Source organism: Perognathus longimembris, chromosome 7 (assembly GCF_023159225.1).
Source record: "Perognathus longimembris pacificus isolate PPM17 chromosome 7, ASM2315922v1, whole genome shotgun sequence".
NCBI classification, from domain to species: Eukaryota; Metazoa; Chordata; class Mammalia; order Rodentia; family Heteromyidae; genus Perognathus; species Perognathus longimembris.
The window spans coordinates 29,252,028-29,275,372 of NC_063167.1; the positions used below are offsets into that span (position 1 = coordinate 29,252,028).

The 23,345-nt window shown below is 45.5% G+C and overlaps 1 protein-coding gene across 7 annotated transcripts in view; it reads right to left on the reverse strand.

Moving 5' to 3' along the window:
• Eri3 (ERI1 exoribonuclease family member 3) overlaps nt 1-2,219 on the reverse strand; it is a 139,100-nt gene extending 136,881 nt beyond the window's left edge. For 4 of the 7 annotated variants that reach the window (XM_048351132.1, XM_048351129.1, XM_048351128.1 and 1 more), the window contains exon 1: nt 1,793-2,154. In XM_048351132.1, coding sequence (XP_048207089.1) covers nt 1,793-1,927 — 135 coding nt within the window. In that variant the 5' untranslated portion in view covers nt 1,928-2,154. The other 3 variants (XM_048351131.1, XM_048351130.1, XM_048351136.1) reach the window with 2 other exon arrangements.
• Between the last annotated feature and the right edge of the window lie 21,126 nt (nt 2,220-23,345).

The window sequence follows — 23,345 nt, forward strand, 5'->3', positions numbered from 1 at the left end:
GGTGCTGGGGAATTGAACCCACGGCTTCATGTACATGAGGCAAGTGCTCTTACCACTACGCCATATTCCCAGCCCAACATTTGGTTTTTGAATGATGAATTTCATATTTTCTGGTAGTGTACTCAGAAAGATGGTCATGAAGTGGTGGATCACTGGATAATTTGGAGTTCTATCCAGGACACAGAGGACATAAAGCTAACAATATTCAGAATATTCAGAATGAATGAGCCAGAAATGAGAGAGACTGTCTGCTGCAAACTGTAAATAGATACACAAAGTAAGAAATATTTTCAAGAAACTTCTAGTTCTGCCTCAAGTTCTACAAAAGTCTAACCAATCCCAAATCAAAATATCAAGGGATACCTATCATATATCACCTAATTAAGATCTTCCAAAGGACCCAAAGAAATAGCTATGATCAATTGATAGATCAATCGATAATGTGTAGGTGTATACACACACATCCCTTACACACTTAAGACCAAACTCATATTCTCTGGGAAAAATGGCACTTATTAATTTGCTCTACCACAGAGAAAACACTTTTCAAAATGAAATGAAATAAAAGCACTTTTATTTGAAAATTTCAAGTTGGAGGGAGAGCTCTTAGCCAAGCTCTATGACCTAGCAAGCTGATTATTTACAGGATTCTTTGGGCAGGAATTGTTAATGAGCTTTTAATTTGGAGTGCTTAAGTTGCCAAAGTGCTCTGAGCTCCAGTGAAGCACCACGGAATCCATAAAGGAAACCTTATCAATCACTTCTCGGCAGTTCCCTTCCCTACCCCCACTCTATACCTCCAGCCCAAAGGCAGCTAAGTGGGTTTCTAACCAAGATCTCAGACTCACATTAGTCGAGTCACACTCCAAGTCCCTGTTTATAAATTGGCTTTTAAGTGGTAGGGGATTCAGGTATAATACACTTAAGCTCCAAGAACGAGCCCACTAAAACAAGGTATGCTGTGTATGATGAAGTCAGAATAAAGCAGCATTTGATGAAGCCAATTTCTGGCAGAAACTCTACAATCAAAAATCACTCAGCCAATCACAGGTTACTATGGTCAAATAGGTATATATAGTCTAGCCAATGGGATCCATGCTTTGCTGACACTACACTGGAAAACGGATGAAACACCTGAAAAGAGCAAATGCCAAAGAAATGGCCAGAGAACTCTAGCAGAGACGATGGTGAGCAGTATTCCTTGCAAAATCCAGCCCTAAGGCCAAACCTCCACATCCTCAATGAAGAGCTCCATACCCACCATCTTCCAAGTCATAACGGAGCAATTACTGTATACTCACAGCCAAGCCTCAATCCACATACATGCATATTTTTTTCTTTTGTTTTAAGAAAACACCTGTTGCTGGACCACTTACAGTAGAGGCAAACAAAAAGCTTTCCAGGTTAGGCCTCTTTTCTCTTTCCACCATTACTACTACTTCATATTTACAAAGAGGGAAATTGCTAACCTTCTGTGCGTGTGTCCAGGATGAGGGGTAAGGGGTCATACCGTATTATCTACTATCTCCAGGCCTCCGAAAGCTCTGGCTAAACCTCTTCATAGTCTCTACTAATCTCAGCTAACAAGTCAGCCCCCTTACTCAACTCATTCAATCTTAAAGCACTGCCCCACTCCCCCACCCCCCCTTCTCCAAAACGTTACTCAGTTCATGCATCTAGGATGAACATTCAACCCAATACACCCCCCAGGCTGCACAAATCGCGCGCCACGACCCACATGCCGCATGCGTTACACCAGGGCCCAAGCTGGGGGCCTCTCCGCATCACCCACCCCAGGGTGTTGCCCCCAAGTCGGGCCCATCCAAGTCAAGGGGAGCGTAAGGGGAGGGGCAGGAGGCCAAGAGACCAGCCCTCCTTCCCAGGGCCGCCCCCGCCCCCCATCAGCTGCGGGAGAGGCTGTCGCCATGGCAACGCCCCCTCCTTGGGGCCAGCGCGGCAGGCTTTCTCCAGGTGCAGGCCCCGACGTCTCCCTCGGCCTCAGCAGGCGCTCAGGGCAGTTGGTGGCGGCGGGTGCGGCCCGCGCCAACTGCGGCGCTGGCCAGGCAGGGGCAGGACCAGCTCCGCCCGCTCCCCACAGCCCGTTCCTGGCCGCCTCAACAGCAGCAGCCAGCACCACGAGTCCACAACACACCGACTCACCTCCGCGCACTCTGACCCCTACCGACGCGGTGGACGGGCGGGGGCCGTGGCCAACCACTGAGTCCGCCGCCTACCCCTTTGACCAATGGGCTGTTGTGAGGCGGGGCTTCTTCTGCTCAAGCGCTTGTTCGCCCGTCCGCATGCGCACAAAGGTATGTCAAGATGGTGACTGCCGGCCGCAGGCATTATGGGACTTGTAGTTTTATGGTTTTACGTACTCAGAAGACAAGGGGAGGTCACTTCTGTGCATTGAAAGGGATTTAACATAAAGACAAACCTCGAAGATTCCTTCAGGCCTACAGCAATTCGAGTATCCCCATTTCATTTTCCATATATATGCATATATACATATATACATATATATACACACACATGAGTATAAGCTCATAACATAACATGCCATTTAGGTGACATGGTTCATTCATTCAAGTAGTCACTATCATCTACTCTGATGAAGGCCTGAGGGAGAACTAGGAGGAAGGGAGGCAAATTAGGGTTAGAAAATTAAATGCTCAGATATCTGAAGGACGTTTCTAAGAAAGAGGCTACTGATTTGTTTAGGTCCCTACAGAAGAAACTTTAGGGTTGAAAGGATTTCTGGCCACAGGCTTCCACAGTCTTTCCTGCCAGCTGAAGAGAACCCTTGTCAAAACCAAGGATGTGTTCCTACATCTTGGTGAGGCTTCTCTAGGAAAGCTTGGACAACAGGTTATAACCTGGGAAACCTCCATCTTAACCGAGCCAGTGATACAACTTTGACAGCCTCTCAAGCCATCAGGACACATTTTACAGGCCAGTTTCTGTTAACAAGCACCTCTGCCTACCACCTGCATATTTTCAGTTAAGGCAATGATATCATTTCTGAGTCCCACCATCTCTGAAATCTTAACATAATGGTTTCTGCCTGAGCTGGAAATGCTTGGTAATCCCCATATCAGAAAATGCCTTTCTTAATCTCATTCACATAAGGGGTTAGGCAGTTCCGCTGTTCACCTACAGAATTGATCGAAGTGTTTTTACAATTATCTGTGTCCTTATCTCTCCCACTCCCCCCAGGAATTTAAGCTCCTTTGGGTTAAGTATTATTTCTATATTGGTCATGTTGTATCAGTTATACCCAGTACATGTTAGATATAAAATAATCGTTCTATGAATGTTCATGAACAATTGAGGGACTAAATAGCAGCCAGGACAGATATCACGCATCCCAAAGTGAGGAAAGTGGGAGCACATTTATCTGCCTGTTGCCAGTTCTTAGGTCTTCCTTTTCCTGTCACTACCTAGACATTAGCTTCAGTTATTCAATTTTATTTTTTGCCAGTCCTGGGGCTTGGGTGCTGTCTCTGAACCTCTTTATGCTCAAGGCTAGTGCTCTACCACTTGAGCCACCGCACCACTTCCGGCTTTTTCTGAGTAGTTCATTGGAGATGAGAATCTCATTGCCAAGGGCTGGTGGCTCAGGCCTGTAATCCTAGCAACTCGGGAGGCTGAGATATGAGGATCATGGTTCAAAGACAGCCAGGGCAAGAAAGGCCATGAGACTCTTATCTCCAGAAAACCAGAGTGGCACTGTGGCTCAAGTGGTAGAGCACCAGCCTTGAGATGAAGAACTCAGAGACAGCGCCCAGGCCAGAGTTCAAGCCCCACAACCAACAAAAATAAAAAAGAAGCGTCTCATGGACTTTACCCTATTCCCGGGCTGGCTTTGAACTTGCCACCAGTGCCCAACTCAGTCAATATGTATTTATAGTGTCTTTGCTACATATCAGGAATTGTATGTTTAGCCTCAAGGAGCTTATACATTATAAAATTTATAGGTAAATATTTGCAAATAATGTATGCATATATAATGGGAGGAAGAACAAACAAGTAAATATAAAAATAAAATAATACAAACAAATGTCCATGAGATGGATGGCCTTACCTGTCTCTGGCTTTGTTGTATCTTAAGTTTTAACCTAAGAACAGGGCACTGGCCACATTCTTAGCTACACGAATGAAGTAAATTTGCCTGACTGGCTTGTAGGTCTTGGGAAGGCCCAACCTAAACATTTTCTTTTCTTTTTTTTTTTTCAGGCAGGAGAGAAAGTTTATTTATTTATTTTTATTTTTATTTTGCCAGTCCTGGGCCTTAGACTCGGGGCCTGAGCACTGTCCCTGGCTTCTTTTTGCTCAAAGCTAGCACTCTGCCACTTGAGCCGCAGCGCCACTTCTGGCCATTTTCTGTATATGTGGTGCTGGGGAACCGAACCGAGGGCTTCATGTATAAGATGCAAGTGCTCTTGCCACTAGGCCATATCCCCAGCCCATCCAACCTAAACATTTTCCATGTAGCTTTTCCATGTTTCCCTTGATTTCATTGCAGAATGTTCTCTTTCCTTTCTGGTGCTCTAGGACCCAACTGTACAGATTCCAGAACCTCACCGAGATGTAAGCTCTTTTTGGACAAGAACCAGGCACATCATTCAAATAATAGAACAGTTTGAGAGCTCAGTATATACTTGGTGCCTTGCACTGCATCTAATCCAGCATTTGGCTCCCTAAAACCTTGTCTTTGTTTTGTGCCATTAGGTTTCCTAGAAAGCAGCCTGATGAAAAGCTTATATGTTTAGACCTAACTGGAAAGAACAGGCCTAGGCATCGATTGTAAAGGGGAAAGAGAAGTGAATCGAGGGAGGAGAGAATCAAAGTATAAGACAGCGTATCACCAAGTTGTCCAGACCTCAAAGAAAACAGTTAGTTTCTGTGTCATAAGGATTGCATTCTAAATAAGCCCCAGAGAAGAGTCACATCCCAGACAGAGGGAAAGGAAAGGTTGGGTTACCCTAACATTCTGGCTGCCACAGGAGTGCCAAATCCCACACCTGAAGCACATGTTTCATTTTAGTCTGGTATGGTCACTTGGGGTCCATGGCATTCTCACAACAGTGGGCATATTGAAGGGAGGTGGGGTCAAAACCTAACCTAGTTGAGCTGTCCAATAAGTAAGTGTCTAAGGCCCTCACTCAAGTATATACTGAGCTCTCAAACTTCCTATTATTTGAATGATGTGCCTGGTTTTCTTGTCCAAAAAGAGATTACATCCTGGCAAGGTTCTGGAATCTATACAGTTGAGTCCTAGAGCACCCAAAAGGAAATTCACATAAATTAGGGCATATAAACTGGTTCACACTCAACTATGCCCTTCATTGTCCCTTAGCTTCTAGATTAAGTAACTGACTAAAATGGAAACTGATGAGAGGAACCAAAGAGTGGACTAAATTAATTCTGTTATCCTTCAAGCTACCAAGAAAAAGAACAAGGTGGCTAGCAAAGCTGGAACATTAACCAACAATTGAAAGGAAGAAAATGCAAGGCCCAAGGGATAGTACATGACAGCCCCAAAGCTTGGCATGGTTGGGAGACCCCAGGCTAGGTCTGAAATAATTTTATCTGGGAACTGGAAAAGCTGCTGCCACCACCACTGTAGTACCTACAAGCATCATATGTCCGCTTTGGTGTACTAGTAGGAGTGTAGGCTCAGAGACAGGATATTGAGGACTGAGTCCTGGCTCTGTCTGTAACAGGCAAACCAAATACTTATTTCAGGCTCAGTTAATACTAGTACTTGTTAGAGTTAAATATGGCATGCTTAGCACAGTGCCTGGCATAAAGAGTTTGGTGAATAGTGGCTGTCATTACCATTATTCTTGCCATTCCCCACTCTTCTTCCCTCCATGACCACTCCTATCCACTGGGTTCCTCTGTAGGGGCTAGTCCTGACCTGCCTTCCTTTTCCTGCTTTGCCCAGGGCTGTTCCCCACAAGCCTGAGCCATTCATCTCCCTGGTGACCTGAATCTGAACTAAGAGATAGATGTAGGGTGGCTGAGGCCAGGGTGGTAATGTGCTCCCTTATCTTTGTACCCCTCACTGGGGCCTAGTTAATTTTCCCTTTGATTTTAATATAGATTTATTGAAAGTTTCCGTTATCAAAACAAACTGCAGCAGCAAATTGGTGTTCTTTGCAGGCCTACAAGTGCCTATAAAGCTGCCATGTTCGGGAACGAATGGCGCTCTCCGGGAGGTCAGTCATGGCAACAGGAAGTCCCTAGGGACACACACACTGCAGTTTAATATTTTTCTTATTAGCCTTTTTCTTCTTGGCTATCTAAGCCTCCCCCTTTAAATCGGAAATCAAATAGAGCCACCTGCCCAGGGACGCTCTTTTTCCCAAGCTGCTCTGCTCTCTGTCCCTTCTCTAGTCCTAACCTCCCTGTCTGAGGGCCTCTGACTTCACCCTCCTTTACCTTCATCCCCAGAGAGCATCATGATCCACGTTCCCCCCAAGTGTGTCTCCCAGATGGCATGAATCAGTCTATTTACCTGTTCCGCCTGTACAGGTGTATGCTGGGTGACCCAGTGAGAGGCAAGGGGGCGCGGGGCTTCTTCCAGATTTCAAAAGGGAAGAAAAAGCAAAGTTTAAAAGCCAAGAAATTGCTGTTTCTGTCAACACCTACTAGACTCAACAGAAACCAAAAAGAGATGATGATCCTAGAAAGTGGGAAAGTTGTCCTACAAGCCCAAAGTTGTCGGAGTTCATTCTCACACTCCACTGCCGTTAGCATTACTGTCTCCCCCTCTCAATCCCAGCTCGATTTTTAAACCTTTACTCTCTGTCCTCAATCTGTCTAAGGTCTACTTTCACTGCCCCAATGGCTCCCATAGCTTAAACAACTGTCACCTTTAGACTCTGAGAGTCTAAAGGATCTCCATGGCCTGGTCATCCTAAGGGCACCAATGATCTCTTCCAGGTCTAAAATACTGCTGAGACCTCCTACCCCATTCTCAGTGCCCTCACTTTATTCTTAAACCATCTCTGCTGGCCTCAAGGTCTGCTTCCAAAGGGCTTTGAGTGTGACCTAGGGTCCCAAGATCTATAGTCTTACACTTAGAATGGTAAAGGGTGCTGAGCTTTGAGCTCAGGCATTGAGGATTGAAGTTCTGGCTCTGACATTTACTAATTCTGTGACTTGAGGAACCTATTTGTGATCTCATGACATCTTGGGCCACCTTGTAATAAAATGATTGGCCCCTGTGTCTCTCTCCTGATCCTCAAGGAAACAGACTATGTCCTAATCGCCATTGTACTCCATGTGTCTGCTTCCTCCTTTGTACGTGGAAATCATACCCATGACTCCAGTGTAGTAAAAAAAGGACCACTCAGTGTTCACTCAACATAAGTACTTGGCAAGTTTAGTGTTTGTCATCAGTTTTCCTCTGAGACAGGTCACCAGCACCTTTTATCTGTTCTTATCTCAGCTTCCAGCTCCTGTTGCTTACTAGGGATTTTCTGTCACTGATCAGTGCCAGTGCTTACTTGGCTCCCTCATTTTCCCAAACCTATTCATGATGTTTATTCTTCTGGTTCGTAGATCCTGATAAGACAGCATACCTTTTTAGAAGGAAATGTTTTGTTTTCATATGCCTTTCTCTTCCCCTTTAGGTACCTGAGTCTAAGGTCTCCCCTCTTTTCTAGCAAACTTGCCTTGGAGCAGTTGGGTAGCCCAGACAGACCTTGTATGGGTGGTGCAGAACTGTGGGATGCATACCATTTGAGAGGCACACCTGTGGATCGTGTGACTCATGATTCTCTCTGGGGCATTGGGCAAGTGGGGGTGAGGAGGCAGAGAATTTCAGACAAGGAGTCTAAGGCTCAAGAAAGGACAGAGACTAGGTGGAGAGTGGAACCCACAGCAGCGTTGTTTGGGCTCTTTCCACTTAGACAGTCCTTTCTCTTTTGACTGTCTACATCCACCAAAATAGCCAAGATTTGGTACATTCACTTGAGAACCAGAATACTGAGCCAGAGGTGTGAGTCTCTTTCAACCTGTAGTCCCCCCTATAGAAACTGGATTGTTCTGTTGGGCTCCTCTCTCCTCTACTACAGATTCTTGCTCACTTGCTCACTCTCACCCTTGCTCTTGCTCTAGCTCTGCTGGCCCTTCCAGCAATATCCTGTGCATTATATTATCACATACTCCTATTCAAGTCATACTGATTATCTATCTGATCCAGTTATAGGCATATTATGCATTGTCACATCTAATCCTCACAGAATAGTCTTGAAATACAGGGGAAATTATGGTTTTCACATAAATCCATAGATTTAAAGTGGTATTGTGGAGCGGGGGATGTTGCCTAATTCTCCCACACTGGATGTAGCCAAGTATCCTCATTACACTACATCTCCTCCCCTCAGGATTTAGTGACTAAGCTCCTCTTACTGCTACTACCTTTCGCTATCTTCCCAGACTACACCCTTGTGATTTCATAGATCCTCCTCCTTGCTCTTCATATGGCATTCAAGTCCTCTGTACTCCAGCTTCAACCTATCCTTTAAGCCTGATTTCCTAGTAGTTCTTTTAACTCCTCCCTTTTTCTAGTGGAAGAACTAATTATTACCCATCTGCTTATTGTGCTTATACATACATTCAAGCCTTTGGTGTGCTGGTCTCTCCACTGGGAGTGCTCTCCATATTCAGGGAGCCTCCAAATCTCACCTTCTTGTCCTGCCCTGTGCAGCATTCATGAATCCACAGGGCAGGAGCTTGGTCTGCAGTTTCAGCTCTAGGTGGTACCCAGGCTACAGAGCCTCAGGACCTGAGACCTGCTAGAGGGATTTTAGGAGGATATCTGGTACCTCCAGGGCATCTCTGGGAACTCCAGTTCACTTTTCCCAGGTCAGAAGTAAGTAGAACTGTGTGCACTTTTTTCAAGATTAAAAAAAAAAAACCATTCTTTGAAATGCTTTGTGTTGGGCTCCATGGAAGCCCAGAAAAGGGATGTGAACAATAGATGCAGTCCCTGCCCTCAGAGAGCTTAAAACTCTAATGAGGAAAACATAACAGAAAGAAATCAATGTCCCCAGGCACTGGTGGCTCATGTCTGTAATCCTAGCTACTCAGGAGGCTGGGATCTGAGGATCTTAGTTCAAAGTCAGCCAGGAAGAGAAGTTCCCACAAGACTCTCATCTCCAATTAACCACTTCAAAAACCCAATGGTGGAGCTGTGGCTCAAAGTGGTAGAGAGCTAGCCTTGAACAAAAGAGCTCAGGGACAGCACCTAGGCCCTGAGCACAAACTCCATGACTGACAAAAAGAAAAAAAAAAGGAAGGAAGGGGAAAGAAAGAAAGAAAGAGAGAAAGAAAGAAAAAAGGAAGAAAGAAAAAGAAAGGAGGGAAGGAGGGAGGGAGGGAAGAAGGAAGGGAGGGAAAAAGGAAGGAAAGAAGGAAGGAAGGAAGGAAGGAAGGAAGGAAGGAAGGAAGGAAGGAAGGAAGGAAGGAAGGAAGGAAGGAAACCATTGTCCCAGAGCACTGGTGGCTCATGCCTTTCATCCTAGCTACTCAGGAGGTTGAGATCTGAGTATTGTGGTTTGAGACCAACCCAGGCATGAAAGTCTGTGAGACTCTTATCTCCAATTAACCACCAGAAAACTAGAAGTGGCTCTGTGGCTCCTATATATGTGGTGCTGAGGAACCGAACCCAGGACTTTATGTATACAAGGCAAGTACTCTTCTACTAGGCCATATTCCCAGCCCCATGAGAATCTTATAAAGCCGCCTCCCCCCCCCCCTTTTTTTTTGGATTGGCTCTTGCATTGTCCAAATTGGTGTCCAATCCCTGGCTCAAGCAATTCTCATACCTAGGCCTCCTGCGTATCTGGGACTATAAGTGCCCACCACTGTATAAAGACTTTTGGATTTGATCTGTGAATAAAGAGCCCATGAAGGGTTTTAAGCCACTCAGTAACTAAGTCAGCCCCACCCATGTCAGAGCAATACGTCTCAGTCTTTATTAATATGTACTTATTTCAATCACCTTGTTAAAATGGACATTGTGTTTGCTGGGCCTAGAATAAGCCTCAAATCCTGCATTTCTAAGTAGTTCCCTGATGAGTCTGGTGCTGCTGCTCCTCAGTCCACACCTAGAATAGCAAGGTTTTAGATGGTTCTGTATCTCTGGCCCATCTTCCCTAAATGAATTCAGTCACATCAGTAGGCATGGAGCATTTGTCTTTACTCTTAGTCTGGCCCAAGGCTTACTGTGGCTTTTATTTAGCATCTATATTTGAGAAGTTGCTTATTGAATATTTATTCCATATGTAGCAAAGTGTCAGGTAAAGGGCAAGGGCAGAGGCCTGGGAAAGGCAAAAGCTAAGACATTTTCTTCCCAGAAGTGTTTGGTGTCACCTAGGAAGGGGCATCTTTTTCTGGGCTGCCCTCCGCCAGACCTGTCATAAACATGCTAAATGAGGCCTGTCTCAGCAGTGCTCCCTAGGGCCCGGCCGCTACAGCAGCCCCATCCAGAGATGAGCCTGTTTTATCCCTAACTGTTGTCTCTGACCTCTAAATCAATTCCCTCTCTGATTCAAAGCCTCAGTTCTCCTCTACCCTCCTCCCCATTCCAAGCTAGGTCAATTCGTAAAACCAGAGGCAGTGAACTGTGACAGTATGAGGAACACAGGCTCTGAAATCAGACTGCCTGGGTTCATAGCCAAACTCCATGACTTCTTATTTGGGTGACCTTGGACAAGTGGCTTAACTTCTCTAAGCTTCAGTTTGCTCATCTGTAAATTGGGGGCAATATGTTGGCCTGTATCTTGGGACTATTGTGAGGATCAGATGTGACAATCATATAGGGTCAAACACCATCTTTGAAACATTTGAATGCCCAATAAATATCTACTGATTTTACAAGGCAAGCACTAGGCAAGCACTCTTGCCACTAGGCCATATCCCCAGCCCCTACTGAGTTTATAAATAGGAAATGCTGTATGTGTAGAAGTTTATCAAAGCCCTTTGAAAGCCACTGTCATCCCTCGTACAACTACAGCTTTCCCTGCTTACATCGTCCCCTCCCTGGGGCTGGAGGAAGCGGAATAAAGCTGTAGATACTCAGCCAAGAAGCCTGCTAAATGAAGCTGGCTACTCTTAGGGAACACAGGGTTTCAGCATAGTCAAGCTGAGGCTCAGTGTGGAGAGGGCTGTTTCATAAATCCCCACCCCACCTCAACCCCATCCCCACTGTGTCCCCTGTCCAGGGCCACCCAGGCTACCCCTCCTGCTGGCTGCAGTGAGAGGCAGCCTCAATCATTCATCTTAATGTCTCTATTAAGCAGGGTTATGACCAGGACGAGACAAGAAACAAGGTCTTTTAGTGTAAAAACACAGTTCCCAGGGCTCAGCCTCAAGGGACCTCAGCCACCGTTGCTTGCTTCAGGACTACTGCTTGCTGGAGGGGACTGAGGTTCCAGATCAGGCAGGATGATTTTACTCAGGGTCCTCCCCCTCTCTTTCTCTCCCTCCCCCCTAAACCTTCTAAAGTTCTTCCCATCAGCATTCATTTCCAAAGGAGAAGAACAATGACAGCATTTGGTAGAAGCCACGGTAGTCTTGAGACTATCTTCATCATAGGCTGGCACCTGGCTTGGTGCCATTATGTTTTCACCATCCCTTCTCTTGCCAGGTGACTGCAGCCTTGGTCACTGAGCCCTGGGCTCCACAGGGCCTACTCACAGAGTATTCTCACTAAAGAGCCAAGGAGGGAACAAGGCTCTACCACCAGGCCCCAACATTCATAGTAGAGAAGGTTTCAAGGCTATCATTGGAGTTAGCACATGCGCAGACCCAGACCTAGCCACTAGAGAGGTAGCTGTCCATTCAGAAGCCTAGTGGCAAGTGCTCAGCTGCATCCCTATGTGATGAGATCTATAGACAGCAGCAGGTGCAGCCCCCTCACTTGGGACATGGGCTGAGGCTCCTGGAGAGCCAGAATGGAAAGGTAATAATAACCCAGAATAAGCCTCAAAGAGGACCATGTGCACAGGTTCATACCTTCAGAGGCATGAAAAAGCTCACAAGATAACTGCCCCCCCCAAAGGTCAATAATGTTACCATTGGGACATGAACCTTTTAACAAACTTGTGTGGAAGGATATGGACTTGGAACATACATAGAGAAGAAAAGAATAGATCGCTCCCACAGTTTCATGAACCTTTTAACAAACTTGTGTGGAAGGATATGGACTTGGAACATACATAGAGAAGAATAGATCACTCCCACAGTTTGCTAACCTCTGTCCAGACAATCCTCATATCACTGATTTGTATTTCCCTGTATGTTTCTGTCCCTCTTTACCAAGGTTTATTCTAGTGGTTGGGTGTGGTGGTACATGGCTATAATCCCAGCATTCAGGAGGGTTTCAAGTTCAAGGCTGGCCTGGGCTACATAGTGAAACCCGGTCTCAAAACCAAACAACAACAAAAAATAAAATTTATCCAAACTGTAATGGCTTCTAAACTGGCTTCCTTGGGTCTGGCATAGGGGAAATGCTCAAGATGGGGAGCTAGGCAAAAGCAAACTCATATTCTATTTTTACTCCTCCTAAGCAAAGTGACCCAGCCAAATCATGGCTGCCCCCTGAGCTACAGATTCCCCAGGGTCTTAAGGAGTGAATGAGATTGCATGTGTCAGCTTAGTGTGGATCTGAAAAAGAGAAGGGGTGGAGGAGAGAACTAGGGTGGGGGGTATCTCAGTCCACGTCCTACACGCGAAAGAAGTTTCTGTATCTAGAATGTATGCATTGTCTCCTGATCTCCTCCCTGTAGGCAGTCAGAGAAAGGGCCTTGACCATGAAGAACTATGAGACCAGCGGGGCCATGGAGGGAACATCAGAGCAGCTGAGGGCAGCACAAAGTCAGAGTGAGTTAGCGCTGGTCCCAGGGGCTGCATGAGCACGGCAGGCTTTTACACAGATATCCAGGGAACAAGAAATACCAGCAAGGATGTTGCCCCATTAATAAATAAGAAGGTGGGAAATTAATGAGGGTCTGAAAATGGCTGAGCTACTGAACTCGTTGTTTAAATCTGTTTTAACAAGAAAAATAAAGAAAAGAGATTTGGCCAATTAGGTGGTAATGAAGACATCATAGAAAAAGCACCTGACAAAAGCACACGTGGGGGGTGGGAGGCTGGGTGTTCATTTCAACAGCCTTGACACATCCTCTCTCCAGACGAAAAAGGTGCCAGTGGAGGGAATTCCTGCTTGCTGGCAGAGAGAATGAAGGATCAGGGTCTGGGAAGAGACAGGAAAGAAACAAGGGTGGGAAGATTCCAGTTGGCGTCTGCTAGATGTTTTTGAAGAGCCTCTTGTGATCCAGGCAGGATTTTCTACCTCCTCCAACATTGTCTCCAGTGAAGGCTGGAAATGAAGGTGGGGAGACAGGGGACACAATTAGAGCTAGAATGGAGACAGATGCGAGTGCTAGAAAGGAGTCCCAGAGAGGAGAGAGATTTGAAGAAGTGAAATGGCAGAAAGGTCCTGCTCAGACCTACAAAAAGGTCTGACCCCTGACACATTTAATATGGTTCCTATTAGAAAGTTTATGCTTAGAAAAAAGTAAGAACATGAGAGACATGGTAGAGAAATACCAATAAGGCAAGAGGAGGGACTTGGGACCTAGAGGAGTATAGGATAGGGAAGAAGAAAAAGAAAAATGAAACCTAAACAATGTTTAGGCAGGGCTTAGGAAAGGAGGGTGAGGGAATGAAAGGGCCATTATGGAGTCTTGGAGAAATCTAGAATCCTGACCTAGCTCTGGCATGCCCTTAAGGGCCAGCTGACACACCAAGAGAAAAGAAAAGCAGCCTCAGAGACATCTTAAGAAAGAAAGGGAATGAGAGTACAGGTCCACTCTAAGCTCAGCCCCACCTCTGCTTATACACAAATGCACCTGGCCCTATGGCTAGGAAAAAAACCCTGGGTTCCCTAACCCTCCCCATCTTTTCCAGGCCACGACCAGCCATCACCTGCAGCCCCTGAGTGTTGTCTTTAGGCTAGCCTGCTGTGCAGGAAAGCCAAGGCCCACAGAGGTGGTCTAACCCAGGAAACTCACCAGCTCCAGGAGCCTGGCCCCAAGTCTAGTTCCAAGATTCAACCCAAAGCGGCTGAGCTATAGTAATACTGACACTATCAGTGTGTGGGGCCCGGTGCAGGGGTCCAGGCAATGAAACTACAGGAGGAGAGGGCAGCCAATGATGAATAGGGGCAGCCAGAGCCTCGTTAGAGGGGGTGTGGAGAGGAGGGCCGCTGCAGGGACAGGCCCTGGGCCTGATTTATCATCTTCAGAGCTGATCTGAGTGAGAGGGGTTAAGTAGCAAGTTAATGAAATCTGCAGATGCTGCTAAATGGAGGAGAGCTGGGAGCACCAGGGCTGGAGGGGATACCAGATAGGAGGCAGGTGGCAGGTGAGCCACTGACAGAGATTCATCTGGAGAGGAGGCCCACATATTTCAGCTGAGAAAATCCTATCTTAGTTACTGAAATCACTTTGTCAAGCTAGGGAGAAAGAGGTTAGACAGAGGACCAAAGGTCCCTTCTCAGAGATGTTTCCAGTCTAACATCATAGCCCTTTACCCCAATCCCAGTGGGCTTCCTCAAACGCTGGACAGCCCCCGAGCATGAGTCCAGGAGGGGAAGAGACCAGTCCTCTGCATTTCTTCTCACAGAGTGACTGGCCAAACAAGTAACTACAGTTCTCCGTGGTAAGTGCTGTTGAGCAACACAAAGGAGGGAGCAATTAATTCTGACAGGGGAGGGCAAGGGAGGTCAGGATGACATTAAAGCAAGGCTTGGAAAAAAAAAATAAGGATTTTACCAGGCAGAAGAGGGGAAGCAGGGATTCTGGACAGAAGGAACATGATGTGCTAAGGCAAGGAAAAGCTTAAAGGGAGGAGAGAGGGAGCCCTACTAGATGGGGGTGCCTGTTCAGAAGAGGCAGTAGGAGTAAGGGGGAGGCAGCCCAACGCTGAGGCAGACCAGAGCAGCAGGTGCAGGGGGCTGACGGTGGAGGGCAGGAAGGGGAAAGCAGCCAAATCCTCACCAGAGCTGCTTCTGCATTCTGTCTTCGTCTTCTACCTCCAGCAGTGAACCAGGGCCTCAATTAGAAGGCTGGCATGCACATTAAGAAAACCATCCCTGGGGCTGGGAATATGGCCTAGTGGCAAGAGTGCTTGCCTCATATACATGAAGCCCTGGGTTCGATTCCTCAGCACCACATATATAGAAAACGGCCAGAAGTGGCACTGTGGCTCAAGTGGCAGAGTGCTAGCCTTGAGCAAAAAGAAGCCAGGGACAGTGCTCAGGCCTTGAGTTCAAGGCCCAGAACTGGAAACAAAAACAAAACAAAACAAAAAAATAGAAAACCATCCCTGTATCATGTCTGGCACATGGTCTAGCACTTGGTAAGTGCTTACTAAATGCAAGTTACTATAACTGCTAATCTTCATAGATTCAACTAAAAATCCTGGGCCAAGGGCTTGACTATAGGTTCAAATATACTGGGAATGGCAAGGGATCCATTTGATGAGTGGCTACTAATGAGTAGAAACTTGAGCTATGAGGCAGAAAATAAATAATAGTTCCAATGATGAGGCGGGACAGGGTACTGCTGAGATGTAAGGGACCAGAGAGTTCTGAGAAAGGAAGACTAACACAGAGACTTATATCAAAAGACCAGACTGCCCACACCTCTGTCTGACCCCAACAGAAACAACTCTTGAAAGCAGAGGAAGAGAATTTGCATATTGGGATCCAATGGCCCATGCCATCTTTCCTTCCTCCAGCCCTCGGAGAAATTCTTGGCAGACAAATACATCCTTTCCTATAGAGATTGCCCTTACCTACTCTAGCAGCAACCTTCCTTTCAGAGGGAAAGCCTTCCCTAAGGATAGTGACAAGGGTAAAGGAGCTAAACATATTCTTTTTTTTTTTTAAATTCTGTATCAATGAAGTAGTAAGCTCTGAGTGAAGGAATGAACACAAGAAAATCTCTTCATGTGGCACAGAACAAGCTCCCCACCTCCTGTCATATACACAATTCTTTCCTCATTCTAGTTTGTGGAAGCTGGCCTGAAGAAAATGGCGAATAATGTGGCTATTTGAAGAATAAGCCTTGAAAGGGAACATGACTCACGTGGTACAGGGCTTGCCTAGCAAACACTGTGGTCAGGCTTCATGGAGTCAGACAGGCCTGGAATTTAGACTCTGTTCCTAAGTCTTAGTTTTCTCCTCTGCAAAGTGGGTGCAATAATAACATCTAGTAGATCATGTGGATTAAATTCTTAATTATACATAAAAAGTTTAGAATAGTGTCTGGCACATAGAATGTGTGCTCACAGAGCAGTATTCAGTAAAAATTAAAACTAAAAGCTGGGAACGTGGCTTAGTGGTAGAGTGCTTGCCTCGCATGTATGAAGCCCTGGATTCAATTCCTCAGTACCACATAAACAGAAACAGCAGGAGGTGGCACTGTGGCTTCAGTAGTAAAGTGCTAGCTTTGAGCACAAAAGCTCAGGGACAGTGTCCAAGCCCTGAATTCAAGCCCCAGAACACACACACACACACACACACACACACACACACACACACACACACACAGAGTTTTTGAGACCTACAAACTGTAAGATGGGGCAGGCCCAGTAACCATCAATCTTGAGATGGGAAAGAAACAGATGAGACTGAATATGAGCAGTACTAAAGGGCACAGCAAGCTGTAGGGGAGGTATTCGAGACCCCTATACTAACCTTTCATTGCAGCACCAGTGCCTTTCTGCTCACATATGGTTATGTAGAGAAATGTGTTATGGAATTCCTCATTCCTTATGATAAGAGGCTAAACCCTACTATGATGCATGGATGGGCTGGCACAGTGTTGGTATAAGTGAAAAGTACATAGTGCTCACACGACAAAAGAATGGTAAGGGAACATCCTCCCAACGAGTAGAGTGCTGGTTTTCTACTTCATATGAGAAAAATGTTTTTAATTTTATAATATATAATATATGTGGGCTTATGGGCAGTGGTTGGTGACTGTGCTGACTAACCAGAAGCCTGATAGGAGGAAGATTAGAAGGTCACTAGCAGGGAGTAGGCTGGGGTAGTAGCAGGTGAGTGGATATATGAGAATGAGCATAAAGTATGAAGACCTCATTATCATGTTAATTCCCACCAAAGAGCATCCACCATGGAAGAGCCACTGAGCCATCATGCTAACCAAATAACTCAGCCAGTTGATGTCAACTAGCCTCTGTCACAAGATACCCTAATACTGGCACCATGAATGCATAGCTGAAGTTACCATGATGGTAGGGCTGGATGGAAGTTGTGTGGGTGCCCAACTGTACAGATTCCCATTTACCACGGTTGATTCAGAGTGTCCAACCCACTCATAACACAGATCAATGCTGAAGCCCCACTATGTCACCATCCATGGAGGAGGCAAATTGATTATTGGAGGATCTTTCCGGTCTAGAAAGAAAAATTGATGTTGATAGGAATAGAGACATCTCTGATTATAGACTTTTCTTCTTACAGGGCTTTAGCCAGCACTTCTAATGGAAGGATTACATAGGTACTCCAACAGCAGCATCATATCTCAGTTCGTATCATGGCAGACCGAACAATGTGCTTCACAGAAAAAGGGATTTGAGAGTGAGCCTAAATGGTGGTACTCACTAGACACTATGTGAAAAATGAACTACACAACTTGTGGGTGGGGAGAGGAGGGAAAGACTGGGAGAGGGCAAGGGAAGGAGTGACATTGTCCAAAAAGAAATGTACTCTTTACCTGACTTAATGTAACTGTAACCCTTCTGTACATTACCTTTATAATAAAAATAAATAAAAAGTGTGGCCACAGAATGAGATCCATTGGCTATACCACATACTCCAACACCAGAAACTTCCAGCCTAATAGAGCAATGGGATGACCTATTTCACACACACACACACACACACACACACACACACACACACACACACACACACACACACACACACACCCCATTCTAAGCCAGGCTCTGGTGGCTCATACCTGAAATTCTAGCTACTCAGCAAACTGAGATCTGGACAGAAAAGTCCATGAGACTCTTAATAAACCACCCAAAAAGCTGGAAGTGGCACTGTGTCTCAAATGGTAGAGTGTTAGGCTTTAGCAAAAGAAGCTCAGCGACAGTGCCCAAGCCCTGAGTTCAAGCCCTAGAATTTGTACCAAAAAAAAGAAGGAAGAGGAAGGAGGGGGAGGAAAGAGGAGGAAGAAGGAGGAGGGAGGAGGAGGAGGAAAAAAAGAGGAGGAGAAGGAAGAGGAGGAGGAGGAAGAGGAGGAGGAAAAGGAAAAGAAAAAATAGAAGAGGAGGAGGAGGAGGAGGAGGAGGAGGAGGAGGAGGAGGAGGAGGAGGAGGAGGAGGAGGAGGAACCACCATCTAGTGGTATGGAGTAAATTGTGGTAAATGCTGGGACCTGACAGCCAGGTCCACCTTCAGAAACGAAGGGTTTATTCCTTCAGCTCTAGGGAGTGCTGCTTGTAGACAGTCCTTAATTGTTAGTCTTGTGAAGTTCGTACAGCCAAAGAAAAACTTGTCTGACCAAAGTTTATTGTCTCTCTATGGTCAGTTCACATTCAATAGCTGATCACTACTAGGATATATAAAGATCCTGACCCCAACTCCAAAGCTCCCAGCTCTGAAGCTCTCTATAGGTTTGGCTGAGGTCTTTGATAGGACTGCGTCGCTGCTCAACTTCTCCCTTGGCATCAAATGTGCTTCCCACTCTTCTAGTGTTGAACCCTAGAACACTCTCATAACAATCTTGTATTCAAATCATTATTTCCTCAGAATCTTTCTCTTGAGGAACACAACCTATGACAAACAAAATCGTTTGCTGTGGCCTCTCAAATGTACCCCTTCCAAATTTTTATGTTGAAATTTAATTGCCGGGCTGGCAATTTGGCCTAGTGGCAAGAGTGCTTGCCTCATATACATGAAGCCCTGGGTTTGATTCCTCAGCACCATATATATAATGGCCAGAAGTGGCACTGTGGCTCAAGTGGCAGAGTGCTAGCCTTGAACAAAAAGAAGCCAGGGACAGTGCTCAAGCCCTGAGTTCAAGCCCCAGGACTGGCAAAAAAAAGAAAAAAACTTAATCCCCAACATTAGGGCGTTTGGAGAGGGAGACTTGAGGAGGTGATTCCACTATGAGGATTCTAGGAATTGAGTTAGTGTCTGATAAAGGAGGCCCCATAGAGATCTCCTACCTCCTTCCACAACGTGAGAACACAGCAACGAGATGGCTAGCTATTAATCATGAACCAAGCAATGGGACCTCACCAGACACCAACTCTGCCAGTGTTATCTTGATACTGAATTTCCTAACCTTCAAAATTGTGAGGAATTACTGTTACTAATAGGGCTCCCTACATATAATATTTAGTTATAGTAGCCCAAATAGACTAAGATGATTTCTGTGTAGTACTTTCATTCTAGTCAGGTGGACAATTAAAAACAAAAAGCCATAGTGAGCCAGGCACTGGTGGCTTATGCCTGTAATCCTAGCTATTCAGGAGGCTGAGATCTGAGGATCACCATTTGAAGCCTGCCTGGGCTGGAAAGTCCATGAAAAGCCTATCTCCAATTAACCATCAGAAAAAGCAGAAGCACTAGCCTTGAGCAAAAGAGCTAAGGGACAGACAGCATCCAGGCCTGAGTTCAAGCCCCACAACCGACAAAAACAAAACTTAAAGAACAAGTACATCATTAAGTGTGCTGGAAAGATGACACGTTATAAGGAAAAAAGAAAAAGTAGAACCGGGTAAGGAGATCAATAGTGCCTGATTGTAGAGGATGGCAGATAGGATGCCATATTAAATCAAGTGTTAGGAAGGCCCTCATTAGTAACATAATATTTGTGCTAAAATCGTATTTGTGAAAGAGTTGAACCCCGGTATTTAGAGACATTTCAGGTAAAGAGGATAGCAACAGTTCAGACCCTAAAGTAAGAGCATCATGTTCCAGGAGAACCAGGAGGCCAGTGAAGCTAGAAGCATGAGTGAGGAGAGGAATACAGTGGTAAGAACAGAAATTAAGCTGGGCACTGGTGGCTCATGCCTGTAATCGTAGCTACTCAGTAGGCTGAGATCAGAAGATAGTGGTTCAAAGCCAGCCCAGACAAGAAAGTCTGTGCGACTGTTTTGTTAACCACCAGAAAACTGGAAGTGGCACTGTGGCTCAAGTTGTTAGATTGCTAGCCTTGAGCTGAAGAGCTCAGGGGACAGCACCCAGGCCCAGAGTTCAAGCCCCACGACTGAGAAAGAAAGAAAGAAAGGAAGAAAGAAAGAAAGAAAGAAAGAAAGAAAGAAAGAAAGAAAGAAAGAAAGAAAGAAAGAAAGAAAGAAAGAAAGAGAGAAAGAGAGAGAAAGAAAGAAAGAGAGAGAGAAAGAAAGAAAGAGAGAGAAAGAGAGAGGGAAGGAAGGAAGGAAGGAAGGAAAGAAGGGAAGAGAGAGGGTAAGGGAGGGAGAGAGGAAAAGAAATTGAGGGGAGAAGGTGGGGATGAAAGATTGGTTATGTAGGACACTATGGGCCACATTAAGATGATGGTTTTGCTTTGAGTAAAATAGAAGCAGTGTCTTCCCTTTAGGAAGCTTTCCTTGACTTTTTCTGATTGGAACAGATTCAGCCTCTTTGCTCTCATAGCCTCCTGGCCCTCCTCCACAACAGCATTTATATTTTATTACAATTGCTAAATTATCTGTCTCTGTTACCTACTTACTTGTGAGTTCCAAGAGGATAAACTGTGATTGTCCTATCCTAGGTGATTGTCATAAGGATATAGATAAAAATAAGGAAGATATGGCTATATAGTGAAACATCACAGATACCATATAACAAACTCTGGAACCTGGACATTTCCCAGAATACAGCCCAGTGCTAGAAATTAGGTGATTTCATTGCTATCTCTGAATTGAGCATCCGTTGATCTCAACTCTTACATTTTACCACTGTAATTATGTAGAACACTGCCTTTGCTTCTACAATATCTAACACTTTTATGGACTCCTAAACACACCAACAGGTTGCTCTGTTCAGATCCAGGTGTCTGTCTCTGATCCAGCTGGCTGTGGTCAGGTTGGCAAGACTGCTTGATAACAAACATAGTTACCTATGCATAAGAAAGTGCTCAGGCCCCTTCTCTCAGCAGGAACCTATGTGATAGTTATTCACAGGATAAGAGATTCATCTTTAAGATAACTTAGTACAATGATTGACAAATTGGAAATGTCAACCCATTTATCTAATACAAAGTCCATCTTCCCAAAGGCCTAGCACAGTGCCTGGCACAGAGTAGACAATGATAAATATTTTGGTTAGGAAGCTAGATTATCTAGCAATATATCACAAGGAAGTAGTGCAGAGAAGTGGTTACATGTATGGATGCTTGGCATAAATGGCTTGAGTTCAAATTCCAGCCCTGCTTCCTAGCAACCACATGATGTTAAACAAGCTACTTACCTACATGAAACTTCATTCCTGCATCTGGAAAATGAGCCCACAAGTGACCTCAATGTCATAGAAGTGTTAAGTAAATTAAATGAGACAATCTATAAGAAAGACATGTCTATAATCCCTGGAACATGGTAATTCCTCAATAGACAGTAGTAATGTTATTTTCCTCCATGAGACTCAAGCTAATGGATATGAAGCTCTATGCCAAATACTGGCCTGGAAGAGAGAGTTGTGTCTCGCCTTCACCTGAGGGAAGTAAGGTCCTGCTGTGCATTCTTCCCGAACATGCAGTGATTCTGGGACTGACAGAGCCATGGGCCGCTAATGGGCCCACCTTCCTCCCCCCGCCCTCACCAGGTTGTGAGTTGTTCAAGTAATCACTGCTGATTTAGTAAAGAAAAGATCTACCATAAAAACCTTCTTGTGTCAATTGTAAATATGTTAATTATTAGGAAAGCAGGATCCCAGAAATGGGAGTTGTCCAGATCCCAGAAATGGTGGTTGTCCAGGAAGAGTCATGGAGATACAGAGACAGGGAAAGAGAAAAGAAAAGGAGGGGCAGGGAGAAGGGAGAGGATGAGGAGAATGCATTGAGCGTGATAAAGGAGTCTGTAAGGTATAACTCACTATGTACGGAAGCCAATCTTAATATATCCAGCAATGAAGAGCCATCTGGTCACCACCTCTAGGCATATAGAATCACTCAGAAGGTCTAAACATAGATGTCTGACCATTTCTCTATAGATGCAGATATGTATAAGGTTGGGGAACACATTTAGGACAGAGGCAAGGCTACTCTTATGTCCCCCACAGCCTCTCTCAAGGCCAGCAGAACAGATTGGGGCTGAGGGGAGACAGATGGTTAGGCTCTTTAGGGGGACTTACTTAAACAGAAAGGGCTTCTAATGATGAGACCATTTAGGGGATGAAATGAGAGTGTCTACCTTGGCTTGCAGTGTGTTGAGGAAATAAAAGGATGGTGGAGAAGGCAAGGAGAAAGAATAGTGAGTAGAGGGAAGATGGTAACCCTGCTGTAAGCAGGAAACTCAGCAGTTAGGATAAGGAGAAAGGACAGCCCCGTGGCAGTCCACACTGGACAGGAGCCTAAACAGCTTCCCTTCAGAGCTATCTGGAGCTCTAGACGCTCCATTGCTATAAAGCCTTCTACCCGGCTTGCTGGCCTCAGGAGTCGTAAAGAGGAGCCGCCTATAGCATCTGGGGGCGTTGAGACACACTAGCTAGCCAAAGGAAAAGTTTGTATACAGGAGACCAGTTTTCTATTTCCCCAATAAATGGGCTGTGAATTTCCTGTGAGAAAATTGTAGGGCCTCTGGCACCACCAGGGGGCACCAGGGCCTCTAGACACCAGGGGCCAAGGAAAAGGGAAATCCCCCGGTGTTGAGGTTGGGTGCTAAATTTCCCCCAGCACCTTCCCCCAGCAAGGCCTTGGCACAGCAGACCAGGAAGATTATGTTGCTGGCTTATCTAATGAGAAATGAGAGGACTGGGCCAAAGAGCCCTATTTCTGTCCAGCCCTACACTACCTGTCATAAAATTAAATGATCACAATGAGTACATTAATTACCTGACACGAATGCTTTAACATAACAAAATTATTAGCCATTCTAGATTTAGTATTTGTACAGCACTTTATATTTGCAAGGGCGTTGCAATAACTTACCCTGCGGAGGGCACATATTGGGTCCTGAATGGCATCCTAAAGACTCTGCTGGCCAGCCAGCTGTTTGGCCTCAGCCACAGCTGGTCTCCTGCACTTCTTGCCTACACTGACTGCTACTCTTTTACCCCAC